The sequence below is a fragment of the Miniopterus natalensis genome, chromosome 3 (assembly GCF_054644295.1).
Source record: "Miniopterus natalensis isolate mMinNat1 chromosome 3, mMinNat1.hap1, whole genome shotgun sequence".
NCBI classification, from domain to species: Eukaryota; Metazoa; Chordata; class Mammalia; order Chiroptera; family Miniopteridae; genus Miniopterus; species Miniopterus natalensis.
Genome location: NC_142083.1, coordinates 55,407,544 through 55,421,161, shown reverse-complemented (window position 1 = coordinate 55,421,161; position 13,618 = coordinate 55,407,544). Strand labels below are relative to the sequence as shown.

Here is a 13,618-nt window from a genome sequence, read left to right as displayed (position 1 = left end):
TTAACCTTCACACACAGTAATTTATACAGAGGAAGTTTAATATAAAAACTGTTAACCAATGATAGGATAATAATTACAAAGATAAAAAAGAGAACTCTACAAGTTATCTTAAAGCAAAGAGGGAGAGCAACCAAGGAAGCACAAGTTTGAAAGTAGAGGTTCAGGCCTCACTGGAGAGGTTGGTTGCAGCCACTGAATGATGGAGGATTTGGCTGGGTTGCCTGGGCAAGAGCTGGCTCACAGTCTCTGGACAAGCAGGAACAACCTACTGGAACTCAGGTGATCCAAGACTGCTGGACAGGTGTGCAGTGAGTCAGGAGTACTGAGGGTGTCAGGGTACTGCTGTAGGTGGAGGTCTAGAGAGTATAGTGTCTACATTGGGACAGCCACAAAAATGAATGTCCACAATTTAGGCAGGGTACACAGAGGCAGTTGGCTGCATAGTGGGTGCTAGAGTGCCACTGTGCATGCTGTTAGAAATGGGAACTGGAGAGGGCTCCCTCTGTAAGAGCTTAATGTACTTTTTAAAATATATATATATCTTTATTGACTTCAGAGAGAGAAGGAAGAGGGAGAGAGAAAGATAGAAACATCAGTGATGAGAGAGTCATTGATCAGCTGCCTCCTGCACATGCCCCTGACTGGGGATCCAGTCTGCAACCTGGGCATGTGCCCTGACTGGGAACCGAACCTCGATCTCCTGGATCACAGGTCAATGCTCAACCTCTGAGCCACGCTGGCCAGGCAACTACTGTAGTTTCTGGCTCCTTTTCTTTCTTTTCCTTTTTTTTTTTAAAAACCCTCACCTGAGAATATTTTTTTCCATTGCTTTCAGAGAGAGTGAAAGAGAGAGAGAGAGAGAGAAGCATCAATGTGAGAGAGGCACATCAATTGGTTGCCTCCCGCATATGCCCCAACCGGGGCCTGGGATGGAGCCCAAGACAGAAGTATGTGCTGTTGACAAGAATTAAACCCAAGACCCTTCAGTCCGCTCGCCAACACTCTAACCACTGAGCCAAACCAGCTAGGGCTCTGGCACCTCTTAAGCCAATGGGGCAGTTTCTTATATGTCTAGTCCCACCGGGCTGAGGAAAGGGTGTGCAGAGCAGAAACCTGAGATAGTGAGGGCATCACTGTTTGGGGTTCCCCACGATGCCACCATGCTCCAAACTGAGAGCTAGGAAACCCTGGGGAAGCCGCACCCTGCTAGTGCTCAGCACTGGAGGACTCGTCGCGGGCGAGGAATGGAGAAAATGCAGCACTCCCCAGGCCCCTTGAACTACGCACAGGAACCAGGAGGAAGAGCCCTTCTTCCTGCCGTGTCTCTCCAGTGCTCTGCGCTGGCAAAGCTTAACTTCATGCCAGCTGGCAAAAGAAAAAAATTTTAAAAGCCCCAGATCTGTTTCACAAATCAGGCCATGAGGTATAAATTAGGAGCCGAGAGGCAGCAAGTTGACAATGGCACCGCGGGCAGTGCGGTGAAAGCAGCCCTTGTGTGGGCAATATCAGATGGTTGAGATTATGTTGTCAAGGTTTCCCTGGTCTTAGACGCTCAGCAGGAGGCCGCTGGAGTGATAAAGGCACGAGATGCCAAGGCCTTGGGGCAAAGCGGTGTGGGGATGAAGTGGGAGGGTGGCGTGGGGTGCTTCAAAGAAAAAACAAAACTTCCTCAGGCCAGTCGCCCTGTTACAGTCCATTCAGGTTGCTTAACAAAAATGCCATAGACTGGGTGGCTTAAAAACAAACATTTATTCCTCACAGTTCTGGAGACTAGGAAGTCCAACATCAAGGCTCTGGCAGATTCGGTGTCTGATTCATAGACAGCTGTCTTTTGGATGTGCCCTCACATGGCAGAAGGGGCACTAATCCTAGTCGTGAGGGTCCAGCCCTCAGGGCCTGATCACCTCTCAAAGGCTCTGCCTTCTAATACCACCGCACTGAGGGTTTGGATTTCAGAGTATGAACTTGGGAAGGAGGGCAAAAACTTTCGTTTATAACACATCCCAATTTTTTAAAAGCAAAAATGTGGGGATGTGCAAAGACACTAGAGAAAGGGAGCCACTTTTCCTCTCCTTGGTAGTGCTGGGTAGGCCATCACGTGCAGAGATAAACACCTGCATCCACTGAGAGCAAACCCTCCCCTCAGGAGAGCCGGTCGCCCCTTTCGTAATGAGGGTCAGAACGAGCCAGTCAAAGGACCACTAGTAAGAATGGGCATGTTGGGTCTGGAACATTCCCGTGGTCTAAGAACACGGCCGGAAAAGGGGCTGAGGAATTGTCAGGATTGAGGCCAGGAAATCGGTCTAAGGCTAAAGCCCTGTAGGGCCTTAGTGTACAGCCTAACCTCTGGCAGAAGGCACACTCGCTAAGCATTGGTGGGAGGCAGGGAGGGAGAGGGAGTGATGAGGGGAGAGAAATTCTCTAAAACCAAGAATGTTAATCCAGGAGGGGCAGGGTTTGGCAAAGGTCCCAAAGGCAGCCTCTCAGGATGAGAGCACAGAGGAGGCAGAGCCTGGCTCTCGGCAGCAGGCAGCCTCTACCTGTGGGCTCTGGGAGACTCTCCATCCAAGTGTAGCCAGCAGCAGGTACTGAATCCTCTGAATCTCCGAGTAAGGGGTAGAGAGCGATTAGTGAGCTCTGTCACCTGAATGGCAAGAATTCAGGCATGAGAGTCAACCACTCAGATCATCACAATTCCCTTCCGAGATATGACAGTGAAGTCACCCAGCCTCCCTCTCCTGTCTTCTCTCTTCACCCCAGGCAGGGTATTACTGGGAGGAGGGCTGGGGTGGCCTAGAGCAGGAGCAATTCTCACAGCTGCCCTGAGCCCTAAAGATATCATAGCGATGCTTCACTTGCGCTTAAACTGAAAGTGGACCCCAGACGTGGGGAAGTCTTCACTGAACAGCAATGTGCCAAACACATTACATAGATGATCTCATTTCATCCTCACAAGGGAAGGTGCTTTACCCCCATATTACAAATGAGGACACTGAGACTTTCAGAGATCAAGTCGTTCCCTTGTTCATGCAACCTGTAATTCTTGGAGCAGAAAAAAAGACAAATAAAAGAAACTCATTTAAATAAAGTTACCCTGTCACCCATATTAAAGCTTCCTGGTAAAGTAATTTTCTGGGCTCTTACTTTTCACTTTCGTCAAATTTCTACATAATAATGAAAGCTTAATATGTATACATCATTTAGGAAGGGCCAGGGAGTGTTAAGAACACTTTGCGTACATATAGAAGAGTGTGTGTGTATAAACTCAATCCCTACAAAACAACCCTATTTTACAGGTATGGAAACTGAAGCACAGAGAGGTTAAGTAAGTAGCCCAAGGTCACAAAATTGACCTACTATGTGGTGCAATAAGGGTTCAAACCCAGCTCGTCTGGGTGTAGGATTCATCTACAAATCAACAATACACTGAGTGCAGACGGAAACCTTGTAGGACAAACATCCCCTTAAGATGTAGACTGTTCTGATTTTATAGTTCACCTGGTAACTTTTTGACAACTTTGAACAAGGTCATGAGTATGACTCAGATTTACTACTTCACAGTCTTTCTGTTGTGATGAAAGTATTGGGTGGTTGTTGTACTCTAAGGGATAGTTTAGGAGCCAAGGAAAATGGTGACAAATGAGACATGTGATTGAGGCTGGAAGTGTCTCTTCAAAGCTGTAGAGCCTGGGCAGCCCCGACCCTGCCATCGTTAGCAACCCTCCCCTTGGCTACCTCTCCGGTAGGAAGCCTGTCTGTGCAGATGAGCTCCTTTAGCCCCAGAGCCGCCTGTGTTTCCTGAGCCCAGAGTCTCCCCAGTGCCAGGAAACAATGCAGTGCTGCCAGCAAGTATTTATCGCTCCTAAAAAACGGTTCGCCACTCCAGGCAAACTGAAATGAAAAGCACAAAGCCCGAGTTTGCAGCCAGTTACCTCTGCTGATGTAATAATGGCAGCCAGGCAGCGTTATAAATGCAGAGAAAAGTAGTACATTTAGATTAGAGAGGTGCTGCAACTTTGGGGGCAGTAAAATTGTTATTGTCTCAATTTCTTGACAAAAGCAAAAGGAGAGATGTTACATTCACAAGGCTCTGACAGGGAGCCCATGGCACCCACAACAAGGGTCTGACTTACATGCTCGCTTTACTTTCTGTTCCCTGTTCTTCACCCGTCCTTTCTTGCCTACGTGGAGGGGGGAAAAAAGAAAGTATAAAAAATAAACAATTACTTGCCTACATATTCACATGTATATATGTAATAACCGTGAGTGGTGCAGTGAGGAGCTCCCAGTGTCCAGAGTCAAGACTTCTAATTAATCACAGAATGAAGGTAGCAAAGTCCCAACAGTGAGAAGGCACTCTTGTATCTTTCCCTCCTTCTTGCCTTTGCAGGGTTTGCTGCTCTCCTGATCCTATCAGCTAAGACATGGACAGAGGCCATCATCTCAAAGCTATCAAGGAGTGATGGTTGTCCATGTCACCAGTGGGAAGGTGCCTCCAAACTGCTGCCTAGAGATAAAGGGCTCTCAACATCATTAATAAGGGCTCCAAGAGACACTCGTCCTCCAATTTTGCTTCAACCTGTGAGCTTTAAGTATAGCACTCTAGATGTATATTTCATGCACCCTTTCCTGTGGTGTGTTGCTTTAGGACATGATTTCTTTCCTTCTAAATTTATCTTGGCTCTGGCTTTCCCGCTGAGATTTAGCTATTTTTCATGGCTAAAGATGCCTTTTTCCCTCCTCAGTCTGTGGATTTTCATAACTGTGCCTTCAGATAAAATGAAATGTGTTGGTAGTGTCCCAGCCTTTTCTCTTTTCTTAGACAAAGAGGCCTAACAATAACAATAAGAAAATTTCTAGCATCTCCAAACCAAAATTTTGACAAAAGCAAGTAACTCAAAAACATCTGTAGGAGATTTTATTTTACCAGAGGGCCCAAGTTGCAGATAGACACAAATGTCCTCATCTGTATTTTTCTTTATAAGAAATAATTTAATGTAGAAGTGGACTCACTCTGGGTTGGGTTTTGTCACTACTATTGTTTACTGTTTCCCTTTGCTGAGCAGTGTGACCTTTGGGATTACTCCTGTAGAGACTGTATTTCCACAATAGACAATGTCAACATTATCCTAGGCCATCTGGCATAAACAGCCCAAGTTCCTTTATTCTCTGTAGATAGCTTCTGGACCTCCCTCAACAATTCCTTGAAAAATCCTTTCAGCATCCCTGTTATTTTAATCAATCCTGCACACATGAAGCAGCTGGATCTCTGATTTAGCTCGGGAATTTTTTTTTTAATGGAGCAAGAGCCTTTTCATGTCTTGGAAAGTCGAATATCAAGTTGTGGGCAACCAGGCCTAATAATAGTGAGACTTTAGGCAGAGCCAGAGGGAAGAAATCAAACAGAACCCATTTAAGAATTATTGTCAAACTGAAGGCTCGAGTTTTGCTGAAGGGAAGAGTGAAAACCCAAAGGGCATGGTCGTAAGGTAGAAAGAGGACTCTAGCAGTTCTTTATCTCCTGGAAACATTTGATTGGGGACTTGGGCACCACAGTCCAAGCAGCAGTACTATTAGACTGAATAGAGAACCTTTTCCAACCACTGGGTCTCCACAAACAGGAGCTTCAAGGTGCTCGGCTGGTGGAACCAAAGCCAAGAGTAACATGAATAAGCACAGCTGCACCCATCCCTCCCGCACAGGCTGTGTCCATGGCTGTCACCGCAGTTGCTTCCAGGGCCACGGCAGGCTCACAATCGTGGGCAATGAGGCAGCAGGTGAGATTAGTGAAAAGAGACACTGGGCCGTGACAGAGGAGATCATATAAGAGACAGTAGCCCTCATTTTTAATCTAGTTTGTGCACCAAGCATTCATTCTCCTCACACAGCTGCAACTTGAGCAGAAGGGAAAGAGCCTCAGGTAGTATTCTTGGTATGTGTCGTATGCCATATGAGTGTACTATTTTGCATGTTCCAACAGCAAAGGATGTGGGAGAAACTTGTAGTTCCAGAGTGAATTAATATATCAACATCAACATATTATATCACCTTATATGCATAATGGGCCCAAAGGAAAGCAGACCCAGTATCTGTTCTTAGCAAATAAACAGAAAAAATATATAATCTCCAGGCTTTATTTATGCTTCCCCTCCTTTTTTGTTTTGTTTAAGATGCTCTTGGGAAAATGATATAAATAATTGGCCACAATTTATAGTCATCCAAACTCTTTATCCCTATTAAAGCAGGTGAAAATATATTCTTCTGATTTCTAATGCCATAATATTGGCGATACACAATTATTATAAGATGTGCTAACTTTCTAATATTTACTAAAACGGATCAAAATTTTATATTTCCATCCTATTCAAGAATGGCTTCAGGAAATACTCTGTCTTCTAAAATGTTGAATACCACAGCCTTCAAGGGCTGACTGTAAGATTCAGCAGTCTCCCAAATGGCAGTGGCCCAAGAAGGCAGACATGTGAGAGAAGTGGTGTGGAAGATGGAGCCAGAAGATCCTGCTCACATCCTATCTCTGTCTATGTAACCTTGGGGCATCTCGTTGAAACTCAGTGTCTTTCTCTAGAAAATGGGGTAACATTAACTTCCTACTTTGTAGAATAGTGAAGAATAAAAAAGATAGAGTCCATGAAAATATTTTACAAACTGAAGTTCCATACAACTATGAAATATTACCTTTAGATGAAGAATATCTTTGTATCCATTCACCTATGAGTTGCAAGAATTTTTTGCGTGTGTGTACATGCACACATACATATGTATTTACATGCATACATACACATACATGGGTATACAGGCACACACACACATTTATGTATTTTGAGAGGGGTCCACAGTTTTCATCAGCATCTCAAAAGAGGTAATTTTCTAAAATTGGTTAAGAACCCCTGTGCTAAATGGGGTTCCACATCATCAGTCATTAGAAATATGCAAATTAAAACCACTAGGAGATACCACTACCCTCCCAGTAGGACGGCTGTTATCAAAAAGACAAGCAGTGCAGAGTGTCGGTGAGTATAGAAAATCTGGGACACTCATACACTGCTGGTGGGAATGTAAAATGGTACAGTCACTGTGGAAAACCGTTTGGCAGTTTCTTATAAAGTTAAAGATAAACTTACCATATGGCCCAGCAGTTTCCCTCTTAGAAATCTACCAAAGTGAAGGAAAGCATATGTCTACACAAAGAGCTGTACACCAATGTTCATTGCAGCATTATTCAAAGGGGACCAAAACTGGAAAGAAAAGTCTCCACCAACTTGTGAAGGGATAAACGAAATGAGGGATAGCCATATAATAGAATACAGGGTGGGGCAAAAGTAGCTTTACAGTTGGGAGTATGAGAAACAGAGTTTATTCTTGTATTATTGTTAATAATTCTATTATTTTCCATATGAGCAACTGTAAGCCTACTTTTGCCCCACCCTGTACAGCTCAGCAATAAAAAGAGATAAAGTACTAATAAGTGCTACGACATGAATGAGACTTAAAAACGTTACACTAAGGGAAAGTGGCCAGTCACAAAAAGACCACATGGCATATATTACTCATATGAAATGTCCAGGAATGGCAAATTTAAAGGGACAGAAAACAGATCTGGGATTGCCTGGGATTAGAAGGGCAAGGGAAGCAATTGAATGCACACTGGGTCAAAGAAAATTTAGAGGCTGATGGGAAAGTTCTAAAACTATACAGTGGCAATGGTTTCACGACTCTATAAATTTTTTTAAAAACATCTAATTATACATGTACACAAGTGACTTTATAGTATGTAAAATTTACCCCAATGTAGCTGTTTTTAGAAAAGACATGAATAATGGAAGGATGTTTTGAGATATAACTGTAAAATAAACGTAAATAACAAAATATCTGTAAAATGATTTAGTTTTGCATACATATTATGGTCTTTCTTTATTCTCTCTATGTTGCAGTTTTCTCATCTATAAAACAAAGATGATAAAAGTAACTACCTCATGAGCATTTGTGAAGATAAGTCAGTTAATATATGTGAAGTATTTAGAAGCAGTCCTGACACACAAGCATGAAATACAACGTTAATCAGACACTAACTAAAGATCCCATGTCACTACCAACCACATATATTTTACAATATCAACTTTTTTTGATGTTCTTTTTTCTGATAGAAAAAATTGGCGTTAAAAATTAATGGTACTTTCCTAAAATGGCATGAGAATAAAAGGCATATGCAGGCTCTTCAAAGGGGATGTGGGAAAATATCATAGCTGGAAATCTGGAGTTCCATGGAGTATATCATGGGAAAAATAATCTACAAAAACTCATTTTGGTTTTATTTTTATTTCTGAACAAGCAATCAATTCAAAGAATAACTTGAGTCCTTTCCTCTCTCATTTTCTCCTTTATCTGCTTCGTCGCAGCGCCCATGCTGAGCCTTTTCCTTATCAATTGCAGGATGAAGGAAAACGCCCGCCTCTAGAGGCAATAAAACTGGAAGGTGCGGAGATCGACATTGACAGCTGTTTAGGAAAACCATTTGTGTTTAATTGTGTGCCTCAGTCTGGAAATAGAACATTTTGCCTCTGTGCAACCTCAAACCAAGAAATGAAAAGGTAAATCATTAATTTTTTATCTTACGAGGTTCACTTTGGGGAAGAATGCTTCTTCAACAGCAGGCATTTAGACTTGGGATTGGAACAGCAAATTCATAGCAGGAGTCAATAAATTATCTGTTTCTTAGGTATGAGAAGTTTGGTTCTTCATTATTCCCCCAAGTTTTTCTAACAGAATTTCTAACGAACAAAAGCATCTTCTCCTAACTTACTTTGGATCTCCACATTTTCTTAAAAAGTTCAATAATGTCACAGTTCATATCTAGCTTCCCCTAAAGTTACCCAATTTATGTATTTTAAGCTAATTGGATGGCTAGTCCCAGGCATAAAAATAATGTAGTATGGTTAAAATTTAACACACTACAGTGAGGTGAGCAAAATAGATAATAATGTAATTTTGTGGGGAAGGCATCCAGTTGACATTTGTAAGCATACAGCCCCATCATAGGGTAGACCTGTGCGGGGTTCTCAGAGGGTAACCCACAGGCTCCAAACGTTTAGAGACTTGTGATCATTACTCAGTGTGCCGCCCTGAGGGAATGGAGATCATTGGTCAGTCCAGTGAGTCAACTAACAACTGTCATGTAAATAACTGCTAATTTAGGGCAAGGGGTGGGACAGAGTAGTGGGGAGGGAGACAATGACCACAGGTAATGGTTTGACAGTGTTAGTGTCAATGGCGTATCTCTTAACGAAAATTTGGACTCACCCAGCCGGGCGTGGCTCAGTGGTTGAGCGTCCACCTAGGATCCGGGAGATCGAGGTTTGATTCCCGATCAGGGCACATGCCCGGGTTGTGGGCTCGATCCCCAGTTGGGGGCTTACAGGAGGCAGCTAATCAATGACTCTCTCAGCATTGATGTTTCTCTCTCTCTCTCCCTCTCCCTGAAATCAATAAAGATATATTAAAAAAAGAGAAAAAAAGAAAAGAACATTTGGACTCAGTTCCAATTTTAAAGAGAACCCCAGGTCTGGAATATCTTAGGCAAACAATATACTGTCCTGATATGTGGAATATTATGTATCAAATGCATATTGTTTTAAAGGACAAACAGGGAAATATTATAATAGCAACTTGATTGTATTTCAGTTCATGGACAAAATACAGGGTGCGGCAAAAGTAGGTTTACAGTTGTTTGTGTGGAAAATAAAACAATAATTAATAAATAATAATACAAGAATAAACTCTGTGTTTCATGTAAACTTACATTTGCCACACCCTGTATTTTTTGGAGAGCAACTAATACGTTTAAGATTGCTTTAAGGTCTCTAGGACTATTAGTATGGTTAAGCCTTCAGGAAAGCTCTAAAGTAAAAATATAGGGCATTTATTCCAATATTTTTAATTCAAAATAGAAATTGTGAAGTGCTACAGAAGACAAAGGTGGCCTAGGAATGGAAGGGAGGGGGAGAAGGTCTGGGGATCTGGGGATGAGGGAGGAGCTTATGAAGGGTGTGGGACCGGATCAGATAAGCATACAACAGAAGAAAGGGAACAGAGGACGGCGGAGGTAAGAAATCAGACTTTGGGAAGAAGAACAGAATCTGGTTCGATTGGAAGTTATGGAGTTCTAAAGGAAATTTTAAAAGATTGGCAAGATGGAGTGGGGTGGATGGGCTGGTGCATGGCTAAGGAGACAGGACTAAGAAAATTCATTTCTCAAGTAGAGGCACTGATGGTGCCCTAAAGGTGTCCACTATATCCAAGGGACACTGGACAGTGACTATATGCCAGTCTTTCCATATTTTAACAGCCAGTGCCTAGCACTTAAAGAACTAGTTATCAGCCCTGCTGGTGTTAATAAGTTCACATACCTTGGTAAAATAAAAAATGAATGAGTTTTCTCTTTGGCACTAATTAAACTATAGTAAAGAAGAAGAAGAAGAGGAGGGGGAGGAGGGGGGAGGAAAAAGGGGGAGGGAGGAGGGAGAAAGGGGGAGGAGGGGGAGGGAGAATGGCGGGGAAGGAGAAGAAGAATTTATTTTAAATATGCCTGATGGGAATGGGATTTGCCACCTAGTAATTTTGTTAGAATGTGTTTCCCTTCAACTATGAACTTAGAGCAGTGAAATATATCTGAGCCCCAGGACCAGTCTGCCTGCATGATGGGTTTCAGGGAGAGCAGCCAGCCCCTCCAATGGCACTTATCCGGGCCCCCCAAGGACAGCGCCTCTCATTTCACTGTCTTTCAGGTGGCTGGAGGCAATGGACAAAGCGGCCCATCCTGTCCGCCAGGTAGGGTTTTTGCTGTTATCTTTGCCTTCATTCTGGTTTCCCCCTCAAAGGGACAAAGGATCAAGTTAGATGCCATGCCGTCCGCCCTGGGACCCCTCAGATCTGCTCTAAAGGCTGGGAAAGCGGATTTTAAGTCAACGGGGTTTCCTACTCAGAGCCATGGGGAGCTTGCATTCCTGCTGTTCGTTTTCTTTCCAGGGGTTTGTCTGACATTTCTCCCAGTGAGCTCTGTGGGGAGGCGCAAACTGGGGTGGAATTTGTTTCACCTGCAGAGCAGTCCCCTAGCTCCCCGTGAGGTTAAGAACACTGCTGCTGTTTTCTTTTCATTCCCCAAGTACAAGGCGTCAGGGATGGCTTAGGAGAGTGCTGTTGGCTGAGCAGTTTATTAGAAAATGAGTGTCTTGTGTTCAGAATGCAGTGTTTTATGTTCATACCCTTGTTCAGGAGTCATATTAGGCCACTTTTCTCTCACTGTTCTTGCTGGGTTATGATTCCTAACCTTGGAGCAGTATCATTTTAAACTTAGATTTGACCTTTAAACTGGTAGGTAACTTCCTAACACCAACAGGTGAGTCATCACTTTAACCCCTAAGGCATTTGATATTCCTCCTTCTGAGCTCATGCTGGGGGGGGGGGGGGGGGCATGAGGGGGGATGTTGCTTTAATACCCAACTGTTTCATTTTTATACTATGTATATGATTTCTAGTGAGGTGATAGATTTCCTTTAAATATGTTCATTTCCTCACAAAAATGACAATCAAGATCTTCTGTACATATTTTGGCTTTTGTATATTTTGGGAAATTTGCATCATTTGAGCTTGGATGTACTGCCCCGGGCCCTGTAACTGTCCTTCCAGAACAATCACTGGCATCATCATATGACAAACCCCAGGACTTGTGTTTCATATCACCTGGAACAACTCTCATTGCACTCATCCGCCTCTTCAATGCGTCATCCCAGAGCCCTCAATGTTTGAAGAGGGCTCTGTTCTGCTAACACAGTGTCTGTAGCAGAGTGAAAAGGGAACCAGCAGATTCCCAGCAGGCTCCCTCTTCACAGCAACAAGTACAGCCAGCCCCACATTCTGGAATCTTTTGCAATGCCTTGTTAAAACTAAAGAGCAAAAATGAAACCATATAAAGAAACTGGCCGGAGGCCAGGCAGGGCATTCTGATAAAGAGATGAAGCTCTGTGTCCTATGCCTCAGGTCAAGTTCCCAGGAAGAACCTGCCTCCAGGGCCTCTCCGGCCTGTGGACCGAGGGCTGCCCTCCAGGGTAGAGGATCTTGATTAATCTCGGGCCTGCCACATCACTGACCCTGAGAGCCTAAGGCCTGATCTGGCCTGGAGCATTCACCATATTCTGTTTCGAAAATTGAAGTTCTAAATAAAGTAAAGCCTGAACCAGGGGCTGTTATTAGTCACAGTGGACCTACCAGAAACAGGGCCAGGAAAACAATCCCAATAGTATGAAACAGCAAATTGAGACCAACCGTTGTAGACAGCACCATTCGAAATAGCCTTTGCTCAGGTGCCATTTCCAGTTCCTTTCTATACATCACTGGTGTTCTTTTGATTTCTGCACAATAGAATAGCAGCCAAAGAGAAAGGATGTCTATGGACATGAAAAGGGAGAAATTCTCTATGGCCAATGGGTAAATCCAGGTTTTCTGGCTAGTTGCTCAAGTATTCAGATTGCCTTAGCAATAAAATCAGTTAGGACAGTGGCTTCTCTGAAGTCAAACAGCCTGGGTGCTGATGTCACCAGCTCAGGGAATCTATGACCACTGGCGCAGGATGATCGCTCAGGTGATCCCTTTGTGCCGCACCTGCAGAACCATGTCTGGGAAGACGTTACTCTGCACAACAGTAGCCTCCCACCCCTGGCCATCAAGAACCCAGAGTGCCTGGGCCTTCTGCACCAACTGGACAGAAGCACAGACGTGTGGGTCCGGCACTATTGCATTCTGAAGGACGGCTGCTTGTACTGCTATGCTAGCATCCGCTCCACCCAGGCCTCAGGTATGGACTCAACTTTCACATGAAATAATAGCAATTATAGTAATAGCAGTAATGACATCTTAGCTTTTACGGAGCCCTTACCAAGTCTTGTGCTATGTAATTTACCTAAATTATCTCATTTATCCTCTAAAGAAGAGGTACTATTATACTTTCCATTTTCCAGAGAAGAAAACTGGCTGGAAAGTTTACACAAATTGACAAGATTACATGTAGTAAGCAATGAAGCTGAGCTCTGCACTAAGCCAAACTAACTCCAGGGCCTGTACCCCTAACTCCATGCTTTTACTGCCTGGAAAAGTGAAAAATAAACTCCTTCATTCTTTTGCTCACTAATGACATTCAGAGTCAATGCCAATGGTTTTCTCGCGTAGTGACTCCACCCTTTTCTCACAGAATCCCTAATCTTAGATAAGTGAGTAAAAAAAGAATATTAACTGTCTATTTTCCCAGGGCAAGTTCCTTAACTTCCTAACCTTACTTTCCTCATTTACAAAATGGAAACAGCTATCTATTTCACAGGACTAATGTTAAGATCAAATGAGATAATTGCCAATAGAATGACGTAAGCTCTACATACAAAGCTCTCTACATAAAAAGCTCTCTGTGTATTATATATACATATATAGATATATTTTTATTATATTTATTAGATTGTATATATTAAAAACTATACATATGAAACAAGTATAGAAACAATATAATTTAATAATAAAATAATTGTGCCTGATTTCTACAAGAAAGATTACTTAG

General features: G+C 43.1%; 1 protein-coding gene across 1 annotated transcript in view; it reads left to right on the top strand.

The window, feature by feature from the left end:
• The window catches only part of LOC107544190 (uncharacterized), an 87,431-nt gene that overhangs the window by 65,152 nt on the left and 8,661 nt on the right, over nucleotides 1-13,618 (top strand). The window contains exons 8-10 of the mRNA XM_087815085.1: nucleotides 8,452-8,609; nucleotides 10,803-10,845; nucleotides 12,682-12,868. Coding sequence (XP_087671211.1) covers nucleotides 8,452-8,609; nucleotides 10,803-10,845; nucleotides 12,682-12,868 — 388 coding nt within the window. The remainder of the gene's footprint in view (nucleotides 1-8,451; nucleotides 8,610-10,802; nucleotides 10,846-12,681; nucleotides 12,869-13,618) is intronic.